Below are 27,531 nucleotides of genomic sequence, written 5' to 3'. Positions count from 1 at the left end.
GCTTCCCTCTGGTCCCAGCTTCATCAGGAAGGACATCCGGAAGGATGTCCAGAATATGTCTGGTCTAATTAGAATATTACCCTTTTATTATTATAGTCTAGAGGCCTGGTGCATTAATTTGTGCATGGGTGGGGTCCAGCCAGCACGCCTCGATCAGGATGGGGGGGCCGATCGGGGGTGGGGCTAGGGAGAGGGACCCTGGGCAGTTGGCCAGCTGGCCCCGCCCCCTGGTTGAACTCCCAGTTGAATTCCTGGGTGAACTCCAGGTCAAGGGGACAATTTGCATATTAGCCTTTTATTACATAGGGTCATATATTTAAATGAAAATGCATGTAATACATTATATGTAACATATATGTAGATGTATATGCATGTATGTATATATGTATATATTTTATCTATAGATATATAAAACTAAGAGTGAAAGGGTTCTCGCTTTTCTTCCCCTTCACTTTCCTCCCATCATTTAAAGATGGTCTATGTGTAAGGAAAGAACATTGGATGAGACATCAAAGACATGGAGTCTTTTCATGGCTTTGCCTTAACTTTGTGACTCTGGGCAGTTTATTGCATCTCTTTCCTCAGCCTTAGGGTTATGGGTTTGACTAGGTGGTATCTCAGATAAACTTTCGCTGCTCTATTATTCTGTAGATTTACCATCTATTATAGTAACTTAAAAATATCCTCACCTGAGGACATGTTCTTATTGATTTTGAGAGAGAGAGAGAGAGAAAGAGAGAGAGAGAGAGAGAGAGACATCAATGGGTTGCCTCCCAAAGGCACACTGACCAGGGATCAAACCCTCAACCTTTTGATGTATGGGACAGTACTCCAACTAACTGAGCCATCCCTGAGGACTATAGCAACATTTAAATAAGGCATGTGCTTCTCTGAGTTGCTCTTCAAAGAAACACAATACAGGAAGACCTAGGGCATATGCCGAGGTTATGGAAAGGAAAGGACTTGAGCAATAGGCAGTCACATGCTCCTGGGCAAAGCCTTCTGATTTCCGAGGCTCACTTTTTCAATTTGGAAAGTGTAGGAAGTAGCCCACATGCCATCTTAGGCCTCTGTGGGCTTTGGTATAGAAATCTAGGTGCACAGGGACATGGGCAAAGGCCAGCTAATTACAGAGAATGATTGTTTTGACACTGTGTCAAAACAATTGGTCTCTACTTCTATCATCAACGCATATGCCCTGGTAATATTTCCATTTCAGGATCACTTTCCTGCTAATAACAATAATCCGATATAAAGGGTAGCAGAAGACTTAATGAAATGCGGCTTTAACAGAGGTCTTGCAATGATGAATAACAGAAGAAATGTTTGTGACCAATCAGAACATTCCTCTTGGGGGGGTGGGGGTGGAAGGGAGGTTACTTGGGTCAGAGGGGAGTGAATTGCCTATTCAGAGTCATACTGAACCCCATCCAGAACATGGGCCAGGATGGGAGTTGAGGGGTCTTCCAACCCAGCCTCCCTTGCCCTACTTCACTGCAGCATTTCTGTGAAAAGTGTGAGGAGTGAACAAGCTCAATGGCAGAACTCAAAGGAGCAGCCAACCCAGGCAGCCAGGGGCTGATGTGGCTGTGAGGGGCCCTCCCCCATCCCTACCAAGTCATTCCCCAATCCAGATGTCCAGAAACTCTCCTATAAAACGTGGCAGTCAGGAGTCCTCTTCGAATCAAAGTGCTGAGAAAACTCTACCCAAAGTCTTTCGGCAAAACCGCCTGCACACCTTGTGGAATCCACACCCGTCCTATATTGTCCTATAATGTCCTATAATGTAGACATGTCCCTGAGGAGTTCCGTTCCTCAGTTGTGGATACAGATACCCAAATACAGATGCCCAAAGAGATTAAAGAATCACTAGGGTTTTTATGAACTGAAGACATTCTGCTTCATCCTTTCCACCACCCGAACAGGGATCTGCTTGCCAGTTAGCATTTGTCATCTCTCTGTGTCTCTCCCCTAATCAAGTATCCAGTTTTTGTGAATAACGAGAAAATGCACATAAGCATCTAAATGCATACATGTAGCTTAACAAAAAATAAACCCCTGAAAGTGAAATGTAATTACCAGGTTACAAAAAAAAAATGCACCCAGGTTTCAGAGCCTATCACATCTCGCGCCTCCCCCCAAACACTGCCCCTGTTGTGTCAGATAGTGGCAGTGTTGAGCCCGGGAACGGACGCCGAGCCCGCGGCGGTCCCCGCGGCCTCCCCGTCTCCGCGGCTGACTCCGGAGCGCAGCAGCCGCTGGGCCGCGCGGGCGCTGGGGAGCGGGAGGGGCTCGAGGGGCGGCCAGGGGTCCCCAAGCGGCCTCCGCGAACTGTTTTCCTCCTCCCCCGGCCAGAGCCCCATTCCCTCCAATTGATCGAAATTCACCGAAAACCAGAGAGAGGGAGGGCGAGGGAGAGGTCTCTCATTACTGGCTGCGCCTCCTGGGGCTGGAGCGGGGGAAGCGGCCCCCGGTTGGCGGGGCGAACTGTGTTGGGTCTCCCGCGCCCCCCTCCCGGCAGATCGCAGGGTGGCGGTCCCCGCTGGGCTCCGCCGCGCGGCCGCCGCGATCCTCCCCCTCCCCCGCCCGCACCCTCCCCCTTCCTTTCACTAGGACTCCGGGACTCGGGAGAGGGCGCAGGAGGCGGCACACGGGCCCGACCCCACTCCAGCGCTCGCCGGGGGCGCGGGCGGGCGGCGAGGGGACGCGGCGGGGGCGCGGGGCGGGCGCGGCCATGGAGCGGCGGCGGCGGCGGCGGCGGCAGCACTAGCGACCGCGGGCGGACCGGCGGGCGGGCGGGCAGGGCCGATCGGCCCCGCGGACCGGACTGCACAGCTCAGCAAAAGCGCCCTCGCCCTCCGCGCGCCTCCTCCTGCGAGCCCGAAGCCGGGAACATTTTTTTTTTAAAGCTCCAATCCGCCTTTGAAGAAAAGGAAAAGCATTAGCATTGATCGGAGAGACGGGATTATACATCGCTGTAATTTTTTTTTTTTTTTTTTTGGCTTCTGCTAAAATTCGCCAGCTCGCCACGCGCCCGTGGCGAGTGTGTGCGAGTGTGTGCGTGCGGCTGTGTGTGAATGTGATTACTCCAGGACTCCTCGGGCTCCGGAGACGCCATTTTCCCCCTTGATAGCTCTCTCCGTACACCGGCGAGCGGCGGAGGCGGCCGCGCCGGGCGGGAAGCGCGGGGCCGGCCGGGGCCCCCGCCTGCCGCCGCCTCCGCGCGCCCGGGGGCTCCCGCGCCCCCCGAGCGAGGGCGGCCGGCCCGCGGCTCGCCGTTTGACAGATGCTTGTCGCCATGGAGTTACCTCAGCTGCACCTTTGGGGGCTCGGGCGAGCGACCGGAGCCGGGATCTGAGCGAGCGCGGTGGCCAGCGGAGCCGGAGCCGCCGGGACATGGGTGAGCACGCGCGCGGCGACCTCGGCCCGGGAGCCCCGCGCCCCGGCTCCCGCCGCGCCGTGGGGCCCCGCACGTCGGGGGCCGGGGCGGTGTGTGTGCCCTGCATGCAAAACTTAACGTCGCCTCGCCCAGGCTTTGACTTCGCACCGGGGCGGGAAGGGGAAAAGGGGGCCGAGGGGGCGGGTGGCGGGTCCCGGCGAGGCTGCCGAGGATGAGCGCGATGCCGGCCCGCTCGCGGGTGGGCAGCGATGCCGGCTCCTTTGGAGTGGCCCCGTTGGTGGTGGCGATGGTGGAAGCATTGGGCTGGAGGGCTGCGAGCTTATTGAGTTTCGCCTAATCTGATCCCCTCCCCCGCCGTTTGCACCCTCCCTCAGTCCTGCCAGGGCTGGCTGGTTTGGTGTTGGTGGAGTGGACTTGGAGGAGGAGGGAGGAGGGAAAGGGGTGGGAAGGCGGCAGGATTTTTTCCCCCCTCTCTCTCTCTTTGTAACTTGCAGGTTAAGTGGAGCTAGAGAGCTACGTTGTAACCTAGTTGGATTTTTGGGGGGGGAAATGTATCAGAATCTAACGAGTCCTTAATAGAAAGAAGATCAGGGAAGAAGTGGTCCAGCCAGCGAAGGTTGGTGTGTGCTTGTGTTGTGGCTCTGTGTTAGTCTGTCTCCTAAAATCTTAATCAATGGATCCCAGTCTCTTTCTTGTGCTCTCCGCTTTGGGGACTTCGAAAAGACAGGAATTCCCTTAAAAGCAGAGGAATGGAATGCCTTTTTTGAAAGCACGCATTGTGTGTGTTTCTGGAGGAACCGTGGGCTTGGGAATTAAGGGCAGGCTTCCCCCGTTCGGTGGTTTCCAGTGGGAAATCACTCCGGAAAGGGATCCCTTCAATATCGATTTATTGTTTTTGTCTTTCAAACCATTATCTCTTTGATTAAGATACTGCCTGAGAAGTTCCACAGAGACAAAGTCAGGTGAACTGGACCGGGCAGGTCTTTAGCAAGATGGTGATAACGGGGATGCTGTTTTTGGTGTCCGTTTGTGTTGGAAGCATTGTTGGGTAATAGCAATTTGTGATCGGTAGAGCATGCTGCTTCTAAAAAAATAAGTAACTGCCCAAATGCTGCTTTCCAGTTCTCCTCCCCACACACTCACTACAAGCACCCCTTCTCTCCTGACCCATACTGATTACAACAATTCTGAAATCGGATCCAACTGGAAATATTTTCTTTGGAGGTCAGAAAGTTGTGCAATTGGAAGTGGGAGATGAGGCTAGAGGTCCTGGAAGTGTGGGGAGGGGGTTCTTATTGCCCCCCTGACGCTGCGTTTATTCTTTATGTGTTGTCTGTGTGGGTTCTGAGGGTGTGTATGTTGGTCTAAAAGGACTGTTGAGGGAAGGATTTCCGATTTGTTTCCGCTTCAAATCAACTGTCCTGATAATCTCATGGTTGATGCCTAATACTAAAAGGCCAATTTGTGTGTGTCTTTATCCCTGCAGACGCTCTCCTCCAGAAGGGCAATTTATTCTGGAATTCTACAGCAGCTATTTTTACTTTGTAACTCTACCTACTCCCCCCTCCCCTGTCCCCCAATCCATCACCTTTTAACCCCCTCAAGTTTGGTTGGAGTCCATGGTCTTTAAGGAAATACTAATATTACTTATTTTTTCTCTTACATGATTTTTCATTCTTTTCCTTTACTCTTCATCCTGTTTTTCTCCTTTTCTTGTAGATTTGTACAAACAAAAACAAAACAATAAAAAACCACCCCAAAACTAAACTTCATAAAGTAGCTGTCATCAAAACTATCTGGCAGTTCAGCCCCATTTCTGACCTTCCTTTAGTTCACGCCAGTAAATCGGATGTGCCCCATCTGAACTCATCTTCATCTGCAAACGTGTGTGTGTGTGTGTGTGTGTGTGTGAGAGAGAGAGAGAGAGAGAGAGAGAGAGAGAGAGAGAGAGAGAGAGAGAGTGAGTTGGGGGCAGGAGTGGGGTCCAGAAGGGAGATGTGGAGAGGAAAGGTGGTGTCTATGCAGGCCACATCTGCACCTCCGGGCCAGACCTGGATAGTCTGGGAGAGTTTCCTTTGCACACCCCAGTTAGATGTTGTCTGGCAGGGATGGGGAGGCGGGGCCAACTGGCCAGGAGGCTTGTAAGGGAGGAGAAAGTTGTGGCACTTTGCATGTAGCCAGTTTACAATCCCGGGTCACTGTTTCCCCCTTCTGCTTTCTGTGGCTTCCACCATCCCAAGACTCCCTGAGGGAGGCAGACTCTCTTTGGCTCTGCCCTGGCAATCCCAAGTTTCAGGACCATTCTAAGATGCTGTGTTTTCTTCCTCCCTACTTAAAGGAGTTGCCTGCTAGGAGAGAAGGGCATTATGACAGATCAAAAGAGTGTGCCTGATCCAGAGTCTTCACAAATCTCAGGGAATATAGGCTGAGAGTTTATGAAGACCAGGTCCTCTGAAAGTGCTTTGTTGCACACCATCTCCCCTCCCCCCATTTATAAAAAAATGTCTTAGTCTTGGGAAGTTGAATTGGTGTTAGAGCTGGGCTGCAAGAGCTGCTTGCCTCTCTAGTAACCTGAGCTGGGCTGGGGGGAGGAGGTGGTGAGTGAATGCAATCCTAGGCCAGAGGAGGGAAACCAACTGACTTGTCTCTCTTAGCAGGGAAAATAGATGTGTCACTGGAATAAACAAACTGGAAGTGGGGTAGGGGAAGGCTTGGAGTGAACAGAAGGCCCAGTGGCTGAGAGGCAGGGGCGTGGGTTAGGAAGGGGCCACGTCTAGCTTGGGAGAAAATATCGACTGCCTTATATGTTCATGAATGGGCTAGACAAGTGAGGGGTGTAATCCGATCTTTTGTGTGTTAACATCAGAATGTTACATAGGAAGGCGCTGTTGGCAGACTTGGTTGAACTTCACACAGAGGAAGCCTAGGGGTATCCCTGAGTGAACCACGGAGCCCAGAGCCCGTGGTGCCACGAGGGCTTCTGGTCCTCTACTTGTATTATTCATGGCAAGCTACTTAGTAAATTACTTGACCTCAAAGACGGTTGGAGGGAAAGAGAAAATAAGTGCGTGGAATCTTTGTAGAATTTAGTTGAAAATGGTCAGTGGGGAGAGGCAGGAGGCAGGAGTTTGCTGAAGAAGAAATACATAGGCAGGCACTTCTCCTTGGATTCCCAATTCTGTCTCTGCTGTTCTCTCGACCTTCAATTCCATCTGGGGCTGAATCAATACCTGTCTGGCACAAAAATGCACCTCCAGAGGAAGCGAGATTTTCGGACTGGTCATTGTTTGCAGTTGTACTTCAGCCTCACTCTGAAGCGTCTTTATCCCATGCAACAGGAGGAAGATGAGAAGTAGCGAGATGGATGGGACATCCCTTCTGGATTTCCGAGGAGACACAGAAACTTGGCCGGGCCTCAGCCTCCCAGAATGCCAGTTTTTCCCCTTGGAGACTCGAAGTTTTAATTGAAACCAGAAAGCTATTGAAGGCAGACCCAGCCAATGAAACCTTGTTTTCTCTGCTGCTCAGGAATGGGAAATAAATAATGTTTTGCTGATGGCATTTCAAGTTGCTTCAGTTCTGCTCCTGCCAGAAGAACGGAGTAAATTATTATTAACACATTAGCATTGTCAGGAGTTGCAGTGCCTTAAAAATCGTATGATGTCATTGAGTTTGCTCAGAGACCCACTGTGTGGGACAGTTCGGGTGGGGTGGGGTGGGGGTTTAGGAGGCTGCTCTTGTCCCAGAGAGCTGCCCTGGAAAAAAAAATACCCGAAACCTCATAGAGTTCTTGCCATAGGTCACCATGTTTGGTCCTTGGGCTCCTGTGAAGAATGGAACAAAACAGTTCACTTCCGTTCCTGTGCAGTGGCATATTAAGAAACTGAGTAAACTTCCCAAATGTTTTGGGCCAGAATTAGGCAAGGAGCATTATCATCGTGCATATTGCCTTAGGTTTGGGCCTCTTTTAGAGCAATTTCTAAAGGCGACGTGGTGTTCCACACACTCTTCATAACATGGTGGACACTTTGGGCAGCCAAACGCTTGATTGGTGCAGAAAATTAAACACCCAGATAGCCACAGAGTACTTCATAGAAAGTACCTTCCTCCATTCTTGTTTGGTTCTGTTTTCATTTCCATGTTCACTTAGCCTTCTATTCGATTCTGAGGCCTCCTTGGACATAGCAAGTTTGGGGGCAGTATAAAGCTTGGGGGGAACTGATAACCTTAGTTAGATGACTGAGCCTAAGTCAGTGGTCCTTACAGTTTTAAAAGTCCAGAGGGAATCTGTGTCTTTTTTCAGAGTTGGTCCTCCCCGCCCCCCCCATCCTTAGAGGGTGCCTTCTAAGGTTGAGGAAATGTTATATTTTTAATGGCCTTTTGTTTAGAAACCCACACTTGACTTCCCATCCAGTTCAGAGCAAATGATGCCAGGGGTCAAGAAGGTGACCAGGCCCAAAGTCCACAGGACCCCTGGGAGGAAGGGTTCTGATTGGCAGATGCATGATGAGCCAGTGAGCTGTCCCCAGGTATGCCTGTTCCCTTGCTAGGGAGGAACAGGAATGAATGGTGAGCAGATAAGTGTTTCGGAACTTTGCCAGCTTGGAAAACTGTTTCCCTAACCCAACTTATTGTTTTCTCTAAAAAAAAACTCCCTTTCATATACATGGCACTTTGCCCTTTTCAAAGATGTCTTCACATCCTAATTCCCTCTTGATTCTCCGAAGGAGGGAGACCAGATAAGCATTTTATCCTCATTCAGATGAGGCAGTTGATAGTGACTTGCGTAAATGACACAGGTTGGTGGCCGACCTGGGACCAGACGACTGTGTGATCAAGTGTGAAGAACATCCCACCTGCTATGACACATTTGCTTTGGATCCTATCCTCTTACTTCCCAGCTAAATGAGTCCCCCTCCCACACAAGTTATTGAACCTCTTTGTGCCTCAGTAACCTAATCAGTAAAATAGGGATAAGATGCTTACCCTGTCTGCTTCACAGGGGTTGTGAGGATTAAACAATGCCAGCTAATTTCTGTAATTGGACTCTGAGAGGATTTCCATGCTGCCTCCTGGATACTGTCCTGAGATCATTGTCACCATAGCGCAGAGATTAATAACCCCTTGGTATGGCCAAAATGCCTACACGGGCCCCTCATGTTCTAAGACAGTCAGGGAATAGTTGTTTTCTGCTCTTGAGTTGACTCAGTTGAGTTTTTGAATGCTTCCTATGCTCAAAGAGAAGAGGGTATGAGGGGGAGGCTACAGTGCAGGGGGCTACAGTGGCTGAGCAGTGACATTCAGGACAGAAGTTTTAGCCTCTGTAAAGAAAGGAACTTATAACAGGATTTCCTGTGTCCCAGCAAACCCAGTGATTTCTCTAGAATTGGAAAAGGGCTTCACAGTCCAGTTGTTCCCTCTTTTTTTTTTTTTTTCCAAATTGATTTTTAGGGAGAGGAAAGGGGGAGAGAGAGAAACACTGAGGTGAGGGAGAAACATAGATCTTTGCCTCCCTCTCACTTCCTGACCAGGGAATTGAACCCGCCACCTTTTGGTGTACAGGATGATGCTCCAACCAACTGAGCCAAGCTGGCCAAGGGCTGTTCCCTAACTCTTAACCCTCTTTCTCTTTCCTGTGATTCCTGGCGCAGCCCCAGGCACCTGGCGTTGTTCTCGAGTGAACCCCATTTTACACAACACAGGCAGGCCTTTGCTCCCATCAGACTGGCTTCCTTGCTGTCCCGGGGCAGGGTGTGCACAGGTCTCCTCCACACCTCAGCTGGTTCTGCTTCGCCACCTCCTCTGGGAAGGGGTCCTGTTTGGGCCCATCTGGCTAGCACTGCTACCTCTTAGGACAGCAGACCAGTTCTCAGCTCCTCCCCCAGGCTGCAGAGCACTTCTGGTCTGAAGCTCTAGCCTCGCAGTGGGTTGTGCTGCTGCTTCTGGTTATTGTCACTACCTCCCAGGCTGTGGGTCCCTGAAGAGAGGGATGGAGTCTCCCCTAGGACGCGCTGCCCCTGCGAATGAACCAGTGACTCCTGGTGCACGAGTGAGTCACAGAACTGATGTGAAGGTAGAGTGTTCAAAGTGAATGCTGTTTAAGGTGAGCTTGGCTTGTGCTCCCTGAGAAGGCGCACATTGAGGACCTCTTAGACAAAGTGAGTAATAGCCACTTGCGTCAATGGCTTTTGTACTTCTGGCAGTCTTTCAGGGCCCATCGCCCACGCTTAGTTTCTCCCTCAAAGCCTAAGAGTTGATGATGTTTTACCACATGTGCATCCTACCGGTCACTCATTCATCGAATCATCAAATATTTATTAAGTACCTACTAGAGTCTCATCGTCACAATAGCACATAGGGCTCTTGACTTTCTCTGAAAATGCCAATTGCATTTCTTGTCCACCACACTCATTTTGGCACTTAACTATGCAATCTTGTCTGTTACTCAAGTCCAAGTGCTTCCCCGCTCCTGGGTGACGGCGCGAGGCTGGCCGCAAGGGAAAAGGAGACCGAGCAGAGAAGCACTCGGAGCGGAAAGTTCCAGGGAACGGCTCCTGAGAGGCAGGCCACAGGCTGGGCTGGCTGGCCACTGGCATTTGATGTGGGACAAGTTACATTGCCTTGTCACTCCTATCACAGTAGAGTGAAAGAGTTGGGCTTACTCTGAATTTCTGCAGTTCTGCAGCTAGACGTGTCCCAGGAAAGTTAAAGCTTTCTTAAAGCTCAGAGTTCCTCAGTCCCCTGTGATGGCAGCCCAACTCCCATGCAGACCAATCCAAAGGGTTGGCACACTTTGCTAAGTGTTTATTGTGTTGAAGTAGGTTATAGAAGGGGGAATGGGACCAGTTAAAACTAGAGAGCCAGATGGGGAGGGTGGGTTGGGAGAGGAGGGATGGTGAGCCATGGGAAGAAACACCATAGTGAATAGTGTGGAAGGAAGACAAAAATTGACTCTCTGCGTCTCTTGTAAACTGGTCCTCTTCGGTGAAATAACTTAGTTGAGACAAGGGAGATGAGGCAGACAAAGGAGCTTCTGGAAAATCTAAAATATCTTCTTTCTCTGGGCTTTGCTCCTGCTTCTGGTGCCCACGAGGCATCTGGAATCTCTGCTGTGGTTACTTCTTGACCTCATGGATCTAAGAAGCTGGGTATTCTTCTTCTTATTATTATTATTATTTAGAGTTCATTGGGCACGAAGACTGGGGCCATGCCTGTGCTCCCTGAGGTGTCTTCTCGATCCCCACAGCAGAGCCTGCCCTGCCATGGCCTGTGTTCAGTCACTACTATTGAGTTAGATTGCATGCATTTTGAGATCAAAGATAGTGACCCACAGTTTGTCCAGTGCCAGAGAGAAGCCTCTGTGCTTTGGGTTGAGCTGGGATCAGGAAAGTTGGGCTCTGACCTGAGGCCCTGTGAACATTCAGCCAGAGTCCTGACCCACATAGGAGCACACTGGTGGGATACTGAGGAAGATGGAAGTTCTGCAAGCTACTGAGATGTTGCAGTTGCTTTTACCCTAGGACTGGGGTAGGGAAACAATAGCATGTGACACTATTAGCCTAACTGAGTGAGAAGCAGTGTCTTTATTATTTCTCCCCTCGGCCAAAGATGTGCAGCTCTACCATGGAAAGAACTGCTTGGGGTTTGAACCTGGAGCTGGAAAGATGTGGAGACGGGAGAGGCTGAATTTGATGAGTCCAGCACAGCAGCCCCACCCAACACGCTCATCAGAAGTGTTGGCACTGTTGTTCAGCTTGTAGCAAAATAATGAAATCTGGGTGGCAAGTCCCCTTGCAGTTGTTGGTGGCTGTGTCTGTGACCTATTGTTATTTGAACAATGAGAGCTTTGATTTTTTTACAAGTATTGATTAATAATGGTGGCTAAAAAGGATGATTTGATGTGAAAGCCCTGTGGGCCTCCTTTCTGCTCATTATTTTGTACTCTAGAGCTCGATTACAGTCGGTTTTTTGATCCTCAAATATTTATTAAAGTCTCAGCATTGCAGCCCATGTGAGCCATTGCTTCTGGCGCTGTTGGCGGGGAAGGTCTGGTATGAGAGGGGGCTTTTGTCCCTGGAGAGTGGACAGAGTGTCTGGAGATACATGCTTAACTCAGATGGAAAGCAGCCCGCAGCCGAGTGCGAGCATGATTAGAGTGGAATTATGCTATTTGTGTGATCAGGGCCAAGGCGCAGTCCAGGAAAGCTTTGAGGAGGATGTCATTTGTGGTTTGATGGTGGAACTGGAACACAGGGACATTCTTGGTGGCAGAGTAGCTTTCACACTGGAGCAGGGATAGGACAAAGTTTGAATGTGAATTTGGAATTGCCCCACGAAAGGAATGCTGATCACCAGCATGCACTGCAGCTGGCAGGAGCAAGGCAGCCTGAGGATGAAGGTCCCGCTGGCTGACATTGACGGGCTGGCCACCCATAGGAGGCAACTTGGTGGTCTGAGGTCTTCTGGCTACAGTGTGAAGGACAAAACCCAGGGCCCTTTAAATTGGACCCAATCTAGCTGTTCAGAGTTGTCGTTCAAACTCACCAACTCTTCAACCCTCTGGTTTAGCAAACTTTGTTTGCTCATTGGCATTTAAGCATGAGTATGACCAGACCCTGCTGGGTGCTGTGTGGATCCCAAGAATGGAGAGAACCTTGTCTCTGCTCTTAATCTAGCAGAAGACACCATAAGAACCCAGGGAAACCAGTGGGGGAACAGCAGCGGCAGCCGTCTGGGGCTAAGTAACAACTCCAGTGAGAGCATAGGGAAGGCCAGCACCTCCAGCAACTGGACATATTAGGAAAGCTTCAAGGCGGAGGGGGGGAGGTGGGCTTGGGCTGAAGTCTTGAATAATGGAACTGTGAGGAGAGCAGCAGGGGAGATGTTCATGTTGAGAAGGTAGAGGCAGAAAGGACACCACTTCCCAGAGACCAGGGCTTTGTGGAATGTCGGGCAGCAAGACCAATGGGATGGGATCCTGTGGGGAACAGGCCAAGGCTACATCTCCCTGACCTGAGACGGGAACCATGGCTGATGTTTTCAGAGTGTATGGAGCACAAGGGTGCTCTGGTCAGAGAATTTCCATCCCTACCAAACCTGAGAGAACCTTAACATCTGACTGTCCTGCCCACCCCTACTCTTGTCAGCCACCAACTCTTCAGTCTGGGTTCAAAAGAGTTCTCTTTAGATCAAAACCCAAAAATACATATAAGCATTCAGAATGAGTGATACTCCTCTCCGGGAGCTTAGTGTATAATTGAAGAAAGACATGCACAAGTTTCAGTAAACGCAATACTGAAATGGCAGTTAAAGGTGCTGAATAAGAAATGTAAGAGGATGGAGATGGAGCTACTATTTGTTTAGCTCTCTGGGATGCCTAACATCTCTTCTGTGGCAGAAGCACAAACTTGTCAGATTAATCTTTATGTTCAGTTGACAACGAGCAAAGCAGTTACTGAATCAGATGGTTGAGAAATTGAGAAATTTGAATTAAGACTGAACAGGGCATGGAGTCAAAAATTAGGAGGCCCAGAAAGAAAGACTATAGAATTTATTATCGGTTTAATTATTCAGTTTAGTCACTGCCTTCAGGGAAGCCTGTCATTTTCATCCCCACTGGACTAAAGGCACGGTGGAAGACTGGAACTTAAATGACTGCTAATTCTGGGTATTTAAAGACAGATGCCATTGTGGGTTCAAAGGAAAGCAAATGACATTTGGAGTCAGACAGAACTACCTCTGTCATTTCAATAAATTTCTCACCTTAATTTTTCCTATCTGTAAGGTAGGTCCACCTCAGGGTTAGTTCAAATAATAAACTTAAAGCCCTTGTATACTAGGTGCCTGTTAAATGTTAGAATCATTTCTTTACCTTGTGGATCTCTCCACTCTGCTTGCACAGGACACACTATGATCACAGTTTCTTCTTACAGGTCTACCCTGAGATATTTAACCTACCTAGGTGCCATTCTGTATATGTTATTTGCTTTTTCCTTATAAGATTCTGGGAAGACATTAGGAGGGCAGAGAAGAAACCTGTTGCCCAGAGGGTTTAGTGATGTGGCAAGTCAGTGGCAAACTGGTTTTGGAGCTCCCTTCTGCAGGTGCAGTTGAGAGTGTTGGGTTAAAAGCTGGCATCACTGTGTTTTAGAGACATCAGATGTCAGTAAAAGCACAGGCTTTGGGGTATGTAGACTTGGATTTGATTGTGGATCTGGCATAGGTTGTGTGTGTCCGTGAGCAAACTGTTAACCTCCCTGGACCATCATTTTCACATCTGTGGAATGAGCACAGGTCTCAGGTCTTCTTCATCACAGGGTTGCTATCCCGATGACACAGATGATGTCTTTAAAGGCCATTGGTTGTGTCTAACCCCACCTCGCACTGCAGCTGAGTACCTCCATTGACTGCACGGAGAAATGGCGGCCTTGAATAGCTCAGACCTGTAGACTTGAGGATTGGCCCAGCCCGGTCTTCAGAGATGATTCCCCAAGTGCCCAAGACCAAGGCTCGTTCTGTTGTGTTATTGGTTCCCTAGGAGGCATTGTTTTTGCAGCTATTGCTGGAACTGTTGGGGAATAGATAGTGTGCCCAGCCTCAGGCTTCAGAAGCTTGATTCTGTTTTGCTCCCTATTGTGGAGAACCCGAGCACAGGGTCTGATTCTTGGTTTTGTGTGACACTCAGCCAGGAAGAGCTGCAGAGCCTGTAAAATCTATAAAGAGGTGGAAGGTACTGACCCTCCTTGAGGGGGTTCTGTTGAGGAGGTGAAGCTCAGAACCAGAGACTGACAGAGCTAGAGGAAACCCCAGAATCCACTGCATCATACCCCACATTCTACACATGAAGATGGTGAGACCCAGGGAGAAAAAGGAACCTGCCCAAGGCCACCCAGCTCCAAGTGGCAGGGCAGGGAATTGAGTCTGAATTCAATGACTGAACTCAAGTCTTATTTCCTCTATGAAACAAACTGGGAACTAGGGGAAAGCAATACTCCAGCAATGTCAAAATACTGAAGTTATCAGGTACATATTAATCTACTGTATGTACTTCCTATTGTAGAGGGAAATGGAGAAGGCTGATCTCTAGCCCCGTCCCTCAGGCTTTACTTGGGATCTACAAAGAGAAGGCAGCATTTAGCCAAATGCTAGCATGGATGATACAGACTATGGTAGTAAATCAAACTTCCCCCACATTTTGATGATGCAATAAGGTGATTCTCAACAGGTTCTTTCATAAATATCTTATTTAATCTTCAATTACTTTTCAAAACAGCCTTGAGGTAGGATTATTACCCAATTTCCAGATGAAATTGAATAGTTTAAATATATTTTCCAAGAACACAATTACCAAATAAAAAAGAAAGGCTAAGTCATCCAAACCTATGACATCAAAGTAGTGCTCCTTCCGTTCTTCTTTTCAAGGAGATTCATGGCTTGGACACTTTCAGTTGTGTTCATTGTGCTCTTAACTGCTTGAGGCTTTTGTAAAACCCAGCCCCTTCCTTCATGGAAGTCCTGATCTGGTGGGAGAGATAAAGAAGTAAATGGAATATTGCAATACAGTTTGCCAAATGCTTTCATAGCAGAATGCCCAGGGAAGCTTGGTTAAGACCATCTGTGAGTATGAGTGAGTGTGTGTGTGTGTGTGTGTGCGCACATGAGCATGGGTGAGTGCACGTATGCACATGTGTACACACAAGGGGAAAGGAATAGAAAAGGAAGATCCAGCCAGTCTTCATGAAGGAAGTGAAACTTGACCCAGTTCTTGAAGGATGACTTGGAGGTAACCAAGTGGAGAAAGGAGAAAGGGCAGACCAGCCAGAGGAAGTAGTAGGGTTGATGAAGTGATGCCAGTCAGTGGGACTTGGGGGAGCCCAGGCTCAGGAGAAGCTGCTAGGGGAATGTAGGGAGTGCAGTCATCAGGGATCATAGCCTGGAGGAGGTGAACTGTGATCAGGAAGGTGCCACCCAGGTGTGGAATATGAAAAAAACCAGGAGTCTGAGCCTCATTCTTTGCTGTAGGCCATTGGTGTGTTTGCAGGGTCAGAGAACTGTGCTGCAGAGCTGCTTTTGCCCTTGCTGATTGAGAGCTAGGGAAGAGTTGGGTCACTAGATCGATTTATCAGTGTTTATGGAGCATTTCCTCTGGGTGTTTTGCAGCAGGAAGGGTTTCAGAGGCCCATCATTCAGAGCATGGGAACCTGAGTCAAATGGCACCTGGCTGGCCTTTGACACAGCCTCTCATTCAACATTCACTCAGCGAATAATTCGGAGTGTTGCTCCATGGGGCAGGAGCTGTGCCAGGCTCGGAGATTTCTGTGATGAGCCAAACAGACACAGCTTCTACCCTTAGCACTTACCTTTTAATGGGGTAGGCAGAGTTGAAACCAAGAGTGGCACATGCATTCATTAAAAAATGTAGTAAGTGCTAGGAAAGAAAATCCTATGTAATAAAGGCACAAAGCAGGGAGTCCTGATCTGCATTATGAAGCCCAGGGAAGTGCAGTTTGACCTGAGCCTGAGCAATGAAGAGGCATTAACTCAAGGGAATAGGAAGAGGATTTCAGATACACGCAAAGTACCCCAAGTGGGGAAGCCACTTCTGACTCCCCACTGAAATACCTTAGAAGACATGCCAAAAGGTGAATGCTCAATCACCCCCTAAGCCAAAGTCAGACAATCTATTGCCAGAATCTGAGGTGGGATTCTTCTAACTATAGGGCGATGAGCCTAGGTTGGAAATACAATTGCTTCCCTGTCTGTAGTCAGGTAGGCTCACACTCCATCCTTTTGTACCCTTTGCCCCTTAGGAGCCGAAACTCACAATTTGTGTCAGCCAGAAAAATAGGTAGTCATCGGGTCTACTGCATGGGCAACATTAATAAAACAACTGAAGATGGTCTCTTCCCTAACATCATTATATGTATTCTCAGAGTCTACAGCTCTCAGAACACAAATGGGCAAGATTAGAGGACAGAGATTTGCAAGGAGAAGAGGGACATTGACTTCTGAGCAGAGAAGTTTCCTGGAATAAAGCTCCGAGACACAGACATAAAGAGTATTTGTAGATTTCAGCCTTTCAGAGTTTAAAGAATATGGCAGAAGGATCCCCTCTTAGTCTAGCAGAACAATAGTAGATAGATGTCTACTGTCCATATGCTCAACACCCTATTCTCTAGATTTTTTTAAAGCCCTGGTTTAAGTTTTGTGATTTCTATGGTGTAAACATTCTTACCATGGACAGTTTTCAAGCTACCATCTCGACACCTCTGATGTGAAGTTAGGAAGAGTCTCACATAGTAGGCTCTCAGGAACTCCCGGGTCTTCCACATACCACTGTCACTGTTCAGTAGGAACTGAAGTGATTGGAAGACTGATAACAGTAACAGCTCTGGGAGGAGGACTTGACTGGCTTCAAGATGGAAGGAAGAATCAAAAGCAGACCTGTGCTATTCCTGTAGACCAAGACTACCCTGCATGACTCTCTCCTTATTAAAGCATGAGTAAAAATAAAGAATCCAACTTGAGACCCTAGGGGGGAAAACACTCAAAATATGGTAAGAGAAAATGTATCAGGATAATTATTTACTGCAAGAACAAAATAAGAATTTTAGAAAGCTACCAGACATCCACAATGGGAAGAAGCATGACACTGGTGGAATAAAAGCATAAAGTAATGAAAAAGGAGTGTTCTGAGGTGGAAAGGTATCAAAATCAGCTGAAAAGAGGATGAGAAAGGAAAGAAAGATTGCAGGGATACAAAAGTGTGCAATAGCAGAATTAAAAATCTGTAGTCAATAAAGGCAAAGGGAGGTGTGAAATTGAATTAAATTGATATTATGGAGGCTAGATTAGGGTAAACTCTCCCACAATGAAAAATAAAGAAATAAACATAGTGAAAGAGAGAATGAGAGAAAAGGAGAACAGTGTTGAGAGTTCTAAACTAAGAGTATAGGACAAATTTAGTGAGGTCCATTGAATAATGAAAAGAATAAATTGAAGGGAACATTCCTAAACTAGAAAGAACCTGCATCTATAGATCCAAAAAGCTTGTGTTTCAGCAAAAATAAAAGGATCAAGAGCCACACTACACTCACTTTGCCATTAATAAAATTCTATTATAATGAAAAATATCTTCAAGGATAAAGTTAAAACAAGTTGCCTACAAAGGAAACAAAACCAGGCTGGCCTCCCTTTTCTCTATTACTTCAGATACTAGAAGACATTCTTCAGAGTTTTGAGAGGAAAGGTTCTGACCTGAGGATTATGCAGTCAGCCAGTGTCTTCTACATGTAAAGATGAAAGAAGTGCCTGACCTTATGGGGATTTGCAGAATATGGAGCTGAGGTTCGGCTCAGGATGAAGAGCTCTGGAGGAGTTTGGGAAAGGCCAAGATTGAGGCTGTGGGCCTTCCTATATTTGTGACTATTTGCCTTTAAGACCTTATGACGTACATGCATTATTTAAAATTTCTTGCCCTAACTGGTGTGGCTCAGTGGATAGAGCGTCGGCCTGCGGACTGAAGGGTCCCGGGTTCGATTCCAGTCAAGGGCATGTACCTTGGTTGCGGGCACATCCCCAGTAGGGGGTGTGCAGGAGGCAGCTGATCGATGTTTCTCTCTCATCATGGATGTTTCTCACTCTCTATCCCTCTTCCTTCCTCTCTGTAAAAAAATCAATAAAAAAAAAAAAATATATATATATATAAAATAAATATATAAAATAAAATAACATTTTTTATAAGGAGCATATAGTTCCATTAAAAAAGAAGGTAAAAACCTTAACCTAATGAAGAAGATCATGAAGATGTTTCTTTTCCATTTTGTTGATGAGACCCTGAGGCTGAGTGAGGGCTCCTAAGTGCCTGACCTAGGTCCAGAATCCAAATCTTTGGACTCTTGTTACCTATGTCAAGGGCTCTCTCAGTTCCACCATGGAAAGCAGCAGTCAGGTTGAGGACAGCCCATGTGCACCCTGGGAAAGAAGCGGATGGAAGAGGTGGATGGTGCTAGGAAGCCCAGACTGGGTTGGTTTATTCATTTATTAGTTCAGTCAGCCAACATTTCTTGAGTGTTCACTGGAATTGCATGGATGAATACAATGCAACTGATGCCTATTCTTAAGAGACTAAGAGTAAAACTGTAAGGGGCAAATACCTTTAAACACAGAATAATAGTGCTCTATGGTCAAGGCAGTTGATGGCATTGGTGCGCAGGCTAGGTAAAGCCTAAGCATCATAACCACCAGGAGGGTTTGGTAAAAGCCACAGAGCTGGGCCCCATCCTGGAGCCCTGATAGGTAGGAATGCAGGGCTCAAGAATTTGCATTTCCTCTAAACTCTGGAATTAGTTAAGAGTTCCCAGGGCTGCAGGTGGAGAATGGTTTGTAGACTAGGTAAATTATTCCATCCTTCAGATTTGAAGTGGGGACAGGGTGTACTTTTAGGGAGTCATTTGGGTTATGGTTCCCCTGTCCCTCAGAAAAATAATTATGTAGGTTACACTATCCAATTTGGAGTGTGAATAGGTCTGTGGGTAAAACTACAAAATTTTGAGTATGGAGGATTCCTTGGTCCCACTCCATTCATTGCTGAGATAAGTATGAAGGATGGGACTCCAAGTGGCTGTGAATGGGAGAGCCAGGAGTAGAGGCGAAGTTTCTGGACTCCTATCCCAGTGTTCTTTCCAAGTACATCACCACCTTCTCCTTCTAGCCCCTCTGTTCCCCTGGGACCTCCTGGGCAGTTATTTCCTAAGCAATTTCATTGTTCTATGCCCTGCCAGGCCAAGTCCTGCAGGCAGCCATGGGAGGGTTAACTTGGGTAGGACTGGAGGCCTGAGCCAAGTACAGAGTGTCCATTGTGCACCCGCCCCCTCTGGAGGAGTTGCTGACTGCTGGAATGTGACAAGGCAAAACGTTTTCACCTTGCTTCAGCTTCCCCTTCCCGTGAGTGTGAGTCACTGAGCGCCTCTGCACACACCACCTTGGCAGGGGCGCACCCAAGACCACGCGCAGTTGTCTCCCAGACTCACCAACAAATCCAGCTGTGACTTTGGGGTGGCAGGTACGTGCTGGGAAAAGGCAAAAGGAGAACGACAGCTTTGTGTGCTGGTGAAGTAAACAGACAGGTTAGGTTTCTCTGCCCTTTGCTTTTGAAAGCTTCTTTTTATTTTCCCAAGGTGAGGGGTGCGTGTGGACATGAGGAACTGAATTATAATCCCCGGCATAGATAGTGAATTTTGCAGGGGCCGCCTGGGTGGGTGGAGCTGCCGTTAGAGTAGTTTGAACCACAGGACTTTGAAGAACTGTCACGGGGCTGATTCATTTTCATTGAGAAAGAACTTCTTGAAGTCCTCCAAGTGCCCGGTCCTGCACTGGGTCCGTCTCAGCCTGCAATGAAATGCAGTCCAGGGAGGGAAATAAGATTTGTGTACTCAAAACAATGAGAAGGCAAGGCAAGACTAGTGTTTAGTGGCCAGCTATGCAGCTGGGTGCACAGCAAGTCAGGCCAGGGAGTGAATGCTGTGGTCCAGAGCTTACAAAATACGGTCATGAGGAAGTGAAGACTTGGGCATGACCTCAAAATATGGGAAGGACTGGGATCTGTTTGTTCATCTGTTCAGTCATTCCTCCATGCAGCAGACATTTGGAGAGTACCAGTTTTATGAGAGGCATTGCATGGATTGATGGAAAGGGATATAAAGAAAGATTCTATAAGAAATGCCAAGGCAGAAATAATTCTGTGTGTACAATGCTACTGTGGAGACTGGTGTGACTTGAATAGGGAATGCAAGTTGGTGGCCAACGAGCCCCTAAGATTACCTTCTTAAGGTGAACCCAGTATGAAAAGTCTGGAATTGATGTGTTCCTGAAGACTGGGATTATCTGAGACGGGATTGCTGGTTCCTCTCTAGTATTTTTCTGGCATACTCACACTGCTCTGGTTCAAGCCCTCACATTATAAGAGTGGAATTCCAGCCAACCCTCCTTATGGTCCCCCTCCGTCTAATACCAGGTTCTATTAATTCCTCCCTCACATCACATGTCAGAATTATCTTCTTGAAGCATAGCCTTAATAGCATCCCTTCCCCATTGTCATCCCTTAAATGGCTTCCCCCATTACCTGTATGATAAAATCCATCTAATTAGTGTGGCATTCAAGGGTACCTAGGATCTGGCTGTCACCTTTTATCTCCAGCCCCCATTTTGTACCTGTCAGCCAAACCTCACCTTTCTCTCTCTCGAACCTTGCATGCTTCTGCCCCAGGCCTCGCCTCACTCGTGCTCTTCCTTCTTTCTGCCATGCCTTCCTTCTTCCCATTCTACTATTGAAGCCCCTCAAGGTCAAAGCCATATCCTAAGCTCTCCTTGAAGCCCTCTGGGGTAGTTTCCATTCTGTCTACACCTTGCCCAGGTGGAAACCACTTTCTCTTCCCTTTGTTTCTATCCTTTATTATAGGGCATATATAAATCTGTTGTTTTATTTTCAAGCAACTCTTTAGAGTATAGCTTCTTTGAGGAAAGAGATTGTATTTTAACACGTTAAGCGCCCAGTAAGTCACTGGTGACTGACAGCCACTATACTTTCCATCCGGCAGACAAAACAGGCTGGGCGCTTAATGTGTTAATTGTGTCTTAAAATCTCTTCTGTGGAGAACTGAAAAAAAAAAAAAAAATTGTTGAGTTTTCCCTTTTTGTGTCTCTCTTACTACTTGAGTTTTAACTTTCGGAACTTTGTCTTCTATATCAATTAAGTATTTATACCATTAAATATAAGAAACTCTAAACAGTCATTTTTTTTTAAATATATTTTATTGATTTTTTACAGAGAGGAAGGGAGAGGGATAGAGAGTTAGAAACATCGATGAGAGAGAAACATCGACCAGCTGCCTCCTGCACACCCCCTACTGGGGATGTGCCCGCAACCAAGGTACATGCCCTTGACCGGAATCAAACCCGGGACCTTTCAGTCCGCAGGCCGACGCTCCATCTACTGAGCCAAACCGGTTAGGGCAACAGTCATTTTTTTAAAAAAATATATTTTATTGATTTTTTACAGAGAGGAAGGGAGAGGGATAGAGAGTTAGAAACATCAATGAGAGAGAAGCATCGATCAGCTGCCTCCTGCAAACCCCCTACTGGGGATGTGACCGCAACCAAGGTACATGCCCTTGACCGGAATCGAACCCGGGACCCTTGAGTCCGCAGGCCGATGCTCTATCCACAGAGCCAAACCGGTTAGGGCAAAACTGAGTCATTTTTAATGGAAGATGCTTTACTCCACTTTATATAGCTAATCATTCCTCTAAAGCAGCGGTTCTCAACCTGTGGGTTGCGACCCCTTTGGAGGTCGAACGACCCTTTCACAGGGGTCGCCTAAGACCATCGGAAAACACATATATAATTACATATTGTTTTTGTGATTAATCACTATGCTTTAATTATGTTCAATTTGTAACAATGAAATTTGGGGGTCACCACAACATGAGGAACTGTATTAAAGGGTCGCGGCATTAGGAAGGTTGAGAACCACTGCTCTAAAGTTTAGATTCCACCTTCTTTTCTCTCATCACTGAACCTGCAATATACATTGTCCTATCTGTGGTTCACAGGTCCAAATAGGTTTAGAGTAGGAACGTCTTATGAGGAATATGCCTCACCTTTGGCCCTTACCCAAGGATAGCTTCATAGGTAGGTACCAGGGAATTAAAATGTAACATTGCAGGTTCTTGCCAGAGAGAGTAAACGACTGAAGGACTACAGTCATAAGCAAACATGGCTAGCAATTTGTGTCACCTTCGATACAAGTTGAGAAAGACCTACTGGGACATGTGTTCTAGGGCAAGTATATCAAACTTGTGGCCTGCAGGCCGCATGCCTCGTTTATTTGGCCCGTGATAGCCTTTGAGTTTGACGTGCTTGTTCTGGGGCATCTTGTCTCCAGCAGCTAGTGTGGTACCTGACACTAGGAAAAGGGGCCTCAATGAAGGTTGACTTCAGTATGTAAGGTTTTCGGCAGGTAAGCAGGTCCATCTAGATGAGACAAAGAATCTTACAAAAAAAACCCCCAAAACATTAAATGTCATATTGTCTGACTGCCTTCTCCTTGCTCCTAAGTGGGGACTTTGTCCCTTTTGTAGCATGGGGTATGGGTGGCTGTTCAGTGTGTGATTGACAGCTTCAGCAAAGATGCTCATGTTCCCACCAGGCAACTTCTTCTCGTCCAGAAATGCTTTGTTCATTGGGCTTTCCCCAAAGTGGAAGCAGGTGTACATGCGTCTTCCTGCAGGCTGAGCAGCTCCCAGGAGCTGAGTGTGTTCCTGGGCATCTCTGGGGAACAGGTCCCTGTTGGAGCACTGGCTGGCTTCCTCCCAGGGCAGCAGCTGGAAACGCACTGACTCCACAGGGAGAACATACAGCCCCGTCGTCAGGCTCTGGTTCTGGGCTGCTCTGAGTGTGTGTTTGCAGACTTTATTGGGGTTTTATGGTGGGCACATTGCTGACTAACTAACTCCTTATATTGGTGGGCTCAGTGGTAGAAACCGAAGGTGTGACGTCTTCTGCTGGGAGCTTAGAGAGTATTCAGCCATTTAAGAAAGCTCGGGTGACCTTGCCTGTAGCTCAGGGCGCAAGGAGATGATGTCTTGAAGTTTGGTGCAGCCCCAGGGCTCTGGGTTTTCTCTTGAGGACGAGCATTTGGACATCTTTGTGGCTTTGAAAATGATGAGTATGAAATTGGGAATAATGGGACGTGGGGTGAATAAGGTTGAAAGGTAGTTTAGCTGATCCTTCTATGATCTGGAGAAAGCCTGACTGATTTTTCTCTTTTCCTTGTGAGGAAGGCAGAATCCAAGATCTCAGGGATGCAAGGGGAGTGGTTCCTGATACTTCCAAAGGCCTGTGAAATGCTCCCCTCTCTCCCCTTTGTTGTTGTTGTTGTTGTCATGTAGACATAATGCCACTTTATGTAAGGACCAGAAAGGGACTTAAAACTGTCCCTAATGGCTATTTTTATCTAAATACTTTATGATGAAGTGTCTTTTGTATCAATGGAAATGTTTTTTAGGGTTGGTTTTTCTTTTTTTTTGTTTTCAAGCCTGTGCCTAAGCTTTACATTTGCTTTAAGAAATAGAAAACACTTGCCTGGCCAGTGTGGTTCAGTGGTTGAACATCAACCTATGAACTAGGAGGTCACTGTTCGATTCCTGGTCAGGGTACATGCCCGGGTTGCAGGCCTGATCCCCAGTAGACAGCCAATCAATGATTCTCTCTCATCATTGATGTTTCTATCTCCTTCCCTCTCCCTTCCTCTCTGAAATCAATAAAAAATATATATTAAAAAATCTAAAAGAAATAGAAAATACTTGCATAATTGAAATAATTCATAATGAACAGTGATAAGGAACGAATGGTCAAGACCTTGGCTAACTGTCCTTCCTCTAAGGGCGTGGAGAGCTTTGCCCAGGCACCTCAGGGGTTGCGATCAGCTTTGCAAACTGTATGTGAGGGAAGTGGTCCAAGAAGCCGACCAGACACAGTTCCCACAGACCTGAGCATCAGCACTTCAGACTTCCCTTTCGTCATGGCCCATTCTGATGGTGACTCAGCCAGCTGTGGTTTCAGTTTCAGAAACTTCTAGCTGGTTACGGGACTGGAAGACTCGCCTCTTTTTGTCTCTGTTGGGTCCACAGCCATAAAAATTCATAACAATTCAATGAAGGGATGTGTGTGAGTTTGTCTGTCCCTTTGCTCCAATTTAGTCCATTGCGGGGATGCACACTCTGATTTGATTTCTGTCCATCATTTTTTTCTGATGCTGATGATAAGTGGGAAGGGGCTTTGGGGACGTAGATTAAGTTACTGTTTAGGTCATTTTCTTCCTGCCATGGCTAATTATCTCTGCTTCTTCTCAGTTGCAGATCTGATCTCCTGAGCACTTCATCTTGTCTCCATCCTTGGGGCTCTGAGCCCAGCAGCTGGACCACTTTGTCCTTGGAATTTTGGGTGTCCTCTCTGTTGACCTTCCCTCTCCCCCTTCTCCCTTTCCCCTGCTGAGAACTCCTGAAGACTGTAGGATTGTCATGGAGTCCAGGGAAATTTTGAGCAGCTCCCGGCAAAGGGGGGGCGAGTCGGATTTCCTGCCAGTCCCTTCGGCCAAGCCTCCAACTGCGCCAGGCTGTGCAGAACCTCTGCTGTCTGCGCCAGGGACTGGGAAGGGCATCCCAGGGGCTGGAGAGCGCATGGAGCCGGAGGAGGAGGATGAACTGGGCTCAGGGCGGGACGTGGATTCCAACTCCAATGCGGACAGCGAGAAGTGGGTGGCAGGAGATGGCCTGGAAGAACAGGAGTTCTCCATCAAGGAGGCGAACTTCACGGAGGGGAGTCTGAAGCTGAAGATTCAGACCACAAAGCGGGCGAAGAAACCCCCAAAGAACCTGGAGAACTACATATGCCCCCCTGAGATCAAGATCACCATCAAGCAGTCTGGGGACCAGAAGGTGTCTCGTGCGGGGAAAAACAGCAAAGCCACGAAAGAGGAGGACAGAAGCCACTCCAAGAAGAAGGTAGGGAGCCCTGTTTTGTAGGATTTCCATTTTTGCCATTTTATCCTCAACTTTTAGAGTCTGTTTGCTTATTACTAATTTGCATGAAGTCCTTATTTAACGTCATCAACAGGTTCTGCAACTTTAAGTGAAACTACGTGATCTGATAAAACAAATGTTACTATAGACTAATTGATATATGGAAGAGTTAGGTTCCTATGGCATCTCATCCAGTTATAATGCAACAGTGTTGAACTAAATGTCTCCACTCCGGGACCTGCTAGGTTTCTGAATTACCAGTTTCCTTGATGGAATATTTAGGGCCTCTGGAAGAAATGCCCCTGATACCTGGGTGTAGTGTCCAATTACTATTATTTATTATTATATCTCTTACCCACCTGAAAGACAATAGCTACTAGAATTAGAAGTCTGGAGCAGTTCTATTTATTGCACAGCAGACAATTGGCTGGGTCAGATCCGGCATAGCTATGACAACATTTTGAGGTTTTTCTTTAGCTTTACTATTTGTATCTGTTCTCATAGTCAGAGAGGGGGATGTTGAAAAATGCTGGTCAATCGGAACAATCAAGAACCATTGTAACCTTTTGGTTTCAATCACTGCTATACATCTTTCTAACATAGGCGAGCCTTCCACCTGACTAAGGAAGCCCTGTCTTTGTGGTAACTTGAGGCTCTCAGAGGGCTGAGAGATCATTATTCCAAAGCTGGAGGTGAGCATTAGAACTGGAGAAAGAAAAGGAGCAGCCAGCTGACCTGAATCTTTGTCCAACACATCATAGACTTTTAAGGTTGGGTCTTGAATGAACTTGGTTGGTTGTCATTTTCCTCCTAGAAGACAAACAGGATGTAGAAAGCAGCTCTCTAGGCGATTGGTGGTGTCATTTGGTTGGAGAAGACTGGGTCCAGGATTCATTGTATTATTTTGCATCACAGGGGTTTGCTGTGACCTCTCTCCCTGGGAGGGGTGTGGCACTCAGCCCTGACAGCAGACTGCCCTAGTCCAGAAGTTTCTGATTCAAACAGTCTTTGGGACTTGTGCATAGCGTGGCAAGGAGTCCTCCTGCTGACAGAGTTTTGGGGTTCTAGGTTGTAGGTATTAATCAGTCTTGGTAACTCTTTTCCCTGCATCTTATTTATCTGAGCGCTAGCCTTGATGGACTAGCTAAAAATGGCACATATAAAGGAACCTCTCTCCTTTGTAGCCCACAGATAATTTGTAGAGTTTCTCTTGCCAGTATTTGTGTGTGTGTGTGTGTGTGTGTGGTTGTGTGTGTGTGTGTGTGTGTGTGTGTGTGTGTGTGTGGTTGTGTGTGTGTGTGTGTGTGTGTGTGTGTGTGTGTGTGTTTCTTTTTAGCTTTGGAGGCATCATTTTCAGTAAAACTACTAGGAGTCATGGTCTTCGATTAGTGTAGGGCTTGCATCCTTCTTCACCTAGTTGTTTTGCCTGATTTATTGCATTTAACATCTAAAGACTTGGACTAGAAGAGACTTTCTAGGGTGACCAATGCCTCCCAGTTGGCTCAGACTCTCATAGTTTGAAAACTGAAAATTCTGCATCCAGGAATCCCCTGCTGTCCTAGGCAAACTGGGACAGTTGATCACCTTACTTTAACATTCAGAACACAAAGGAATCTTTTAAATTATCTTGTGTTTACACAGCATGGAGGTAGTGTTCTCCCCTTCCCTTCTCCATAGCACCTTTGCTGTGCTTTCTGCTTCTCTATTATAAAAGCAACAATTATCGAGATGCACATGGAAACTTCTGAGAAATCTTACAAGCAAATACAACAGCTACACCAGGCTCCATGTAGAAAGTGAGGCTTATTTTTGGAGTTGGGCCTCTTCAGCTTTGAACATGAGTATCTTTGCCTCTGCTCATTGTGATGGCCAGTTCTTTGAGCGTTGTTGGATTTTTGTTTGGGCGGGCAGTCTTGAAAACTGTGGTAACTTATTTTCCCTCCATTCCCATCATGGCCAGGATTTCAGCAGTTTTGGGTGTGCAAATTCAAATGTACTATTCTACAAATAGATACTTTATGCAGGTATTGTCTTCCCTAAAACCACAAGATTGTCCCCAAATATAGCCTTCTGCCTATTGGAATGCCCTAGAATAAAACTCTGGAATTTGTGATGTGGGGATGATTACAAAGTTGAAATGTGCAATGGAACTCTGTTCTCATATCTGAAATTCTCAGGCTGGTCATTCTCACCCAGAAAGCTGGGTGTTCTTTGTGTGCTTTCTTGGAAAAAGAAATGAAATCATTTACTTAAATATACAACTCACCAGGTCAGTGTTTCTAAGCCCATCATTTGGAAAGGGCAGAAAGAAGGGGGAGGGGCTGGAATTCCATGCATTATGCTCTAATGGGAATATCTGAAAAAATTTTAAATTGTTAGAAGCTTGTTTCATGCTGTACTTCTCTATCCTTCTTGCATTTATTGATGCTGAGAGCTATTACTTTCCAGAAATGAATGAATAAAGTTACTTGTACTGAGTCTTAATCACTTGATAGATGATCGGAAACTTCTCTGATCTCGGTTGGGTTAGAATGTCAACTTGGTTACTCT

The 27,531-nt window shown here is 47.1% G+C and overlaps 1 protein-coding gene across 2 annotated transcripts in view; it reads left to right on the top strand.

The window, feature by feature from the left end:
* The first annotated feature begins 2,747 nt into the window (after positions 1-2,747).
* The window catches only part of SETBP1 (SET binding protein 1), a 347,989-nt gene continuing 323,205 nt past the window's right edge, over positions 2,748-27,531 (top strand). Inside the window, exons 1-2 of one of the 2 annotated variants that reach the window (XM_036320948.1) lie at positions 2,748-3,400; positions 24,313-24,963. In XM_036320948.1, the coding sequence (XP_036176841.1) occupies positions 24,481-24,963 (483 nt within the window). In that variant the 5' untranslated portion in view covers positions 2,748-3,400; positions 24,313-24,480. Of the gene's footprint in view, positions 3,401-19,344; positions 19,464-24,312; positions 24,964-27,531 lie in introns of those variants that run through there. The other variant, XM_036320949.1, reaches the window with a different exon arrangement.

Source organism: Myotis myotis, unplaced genomic scaffold, assembly GCF_014108235.1.
Source record: "Myotis myotis isolate mMyoMyo1 unplaced genomic scaffold, mMyoMyo1.p scaffold_m19_p_9, whole genome shotgun sequence".
Taxonomy (NCBI): Eukaryota; Metazoa; Chordata; class Mammalia; order Chiroptera; family Vespertilionidae; genus Myotis; species Myotis myotis.
Note: the sequence above shows the minus strand (reverse complement) of the source record. Positions and strands in the feature narration are given on the sequence as shown.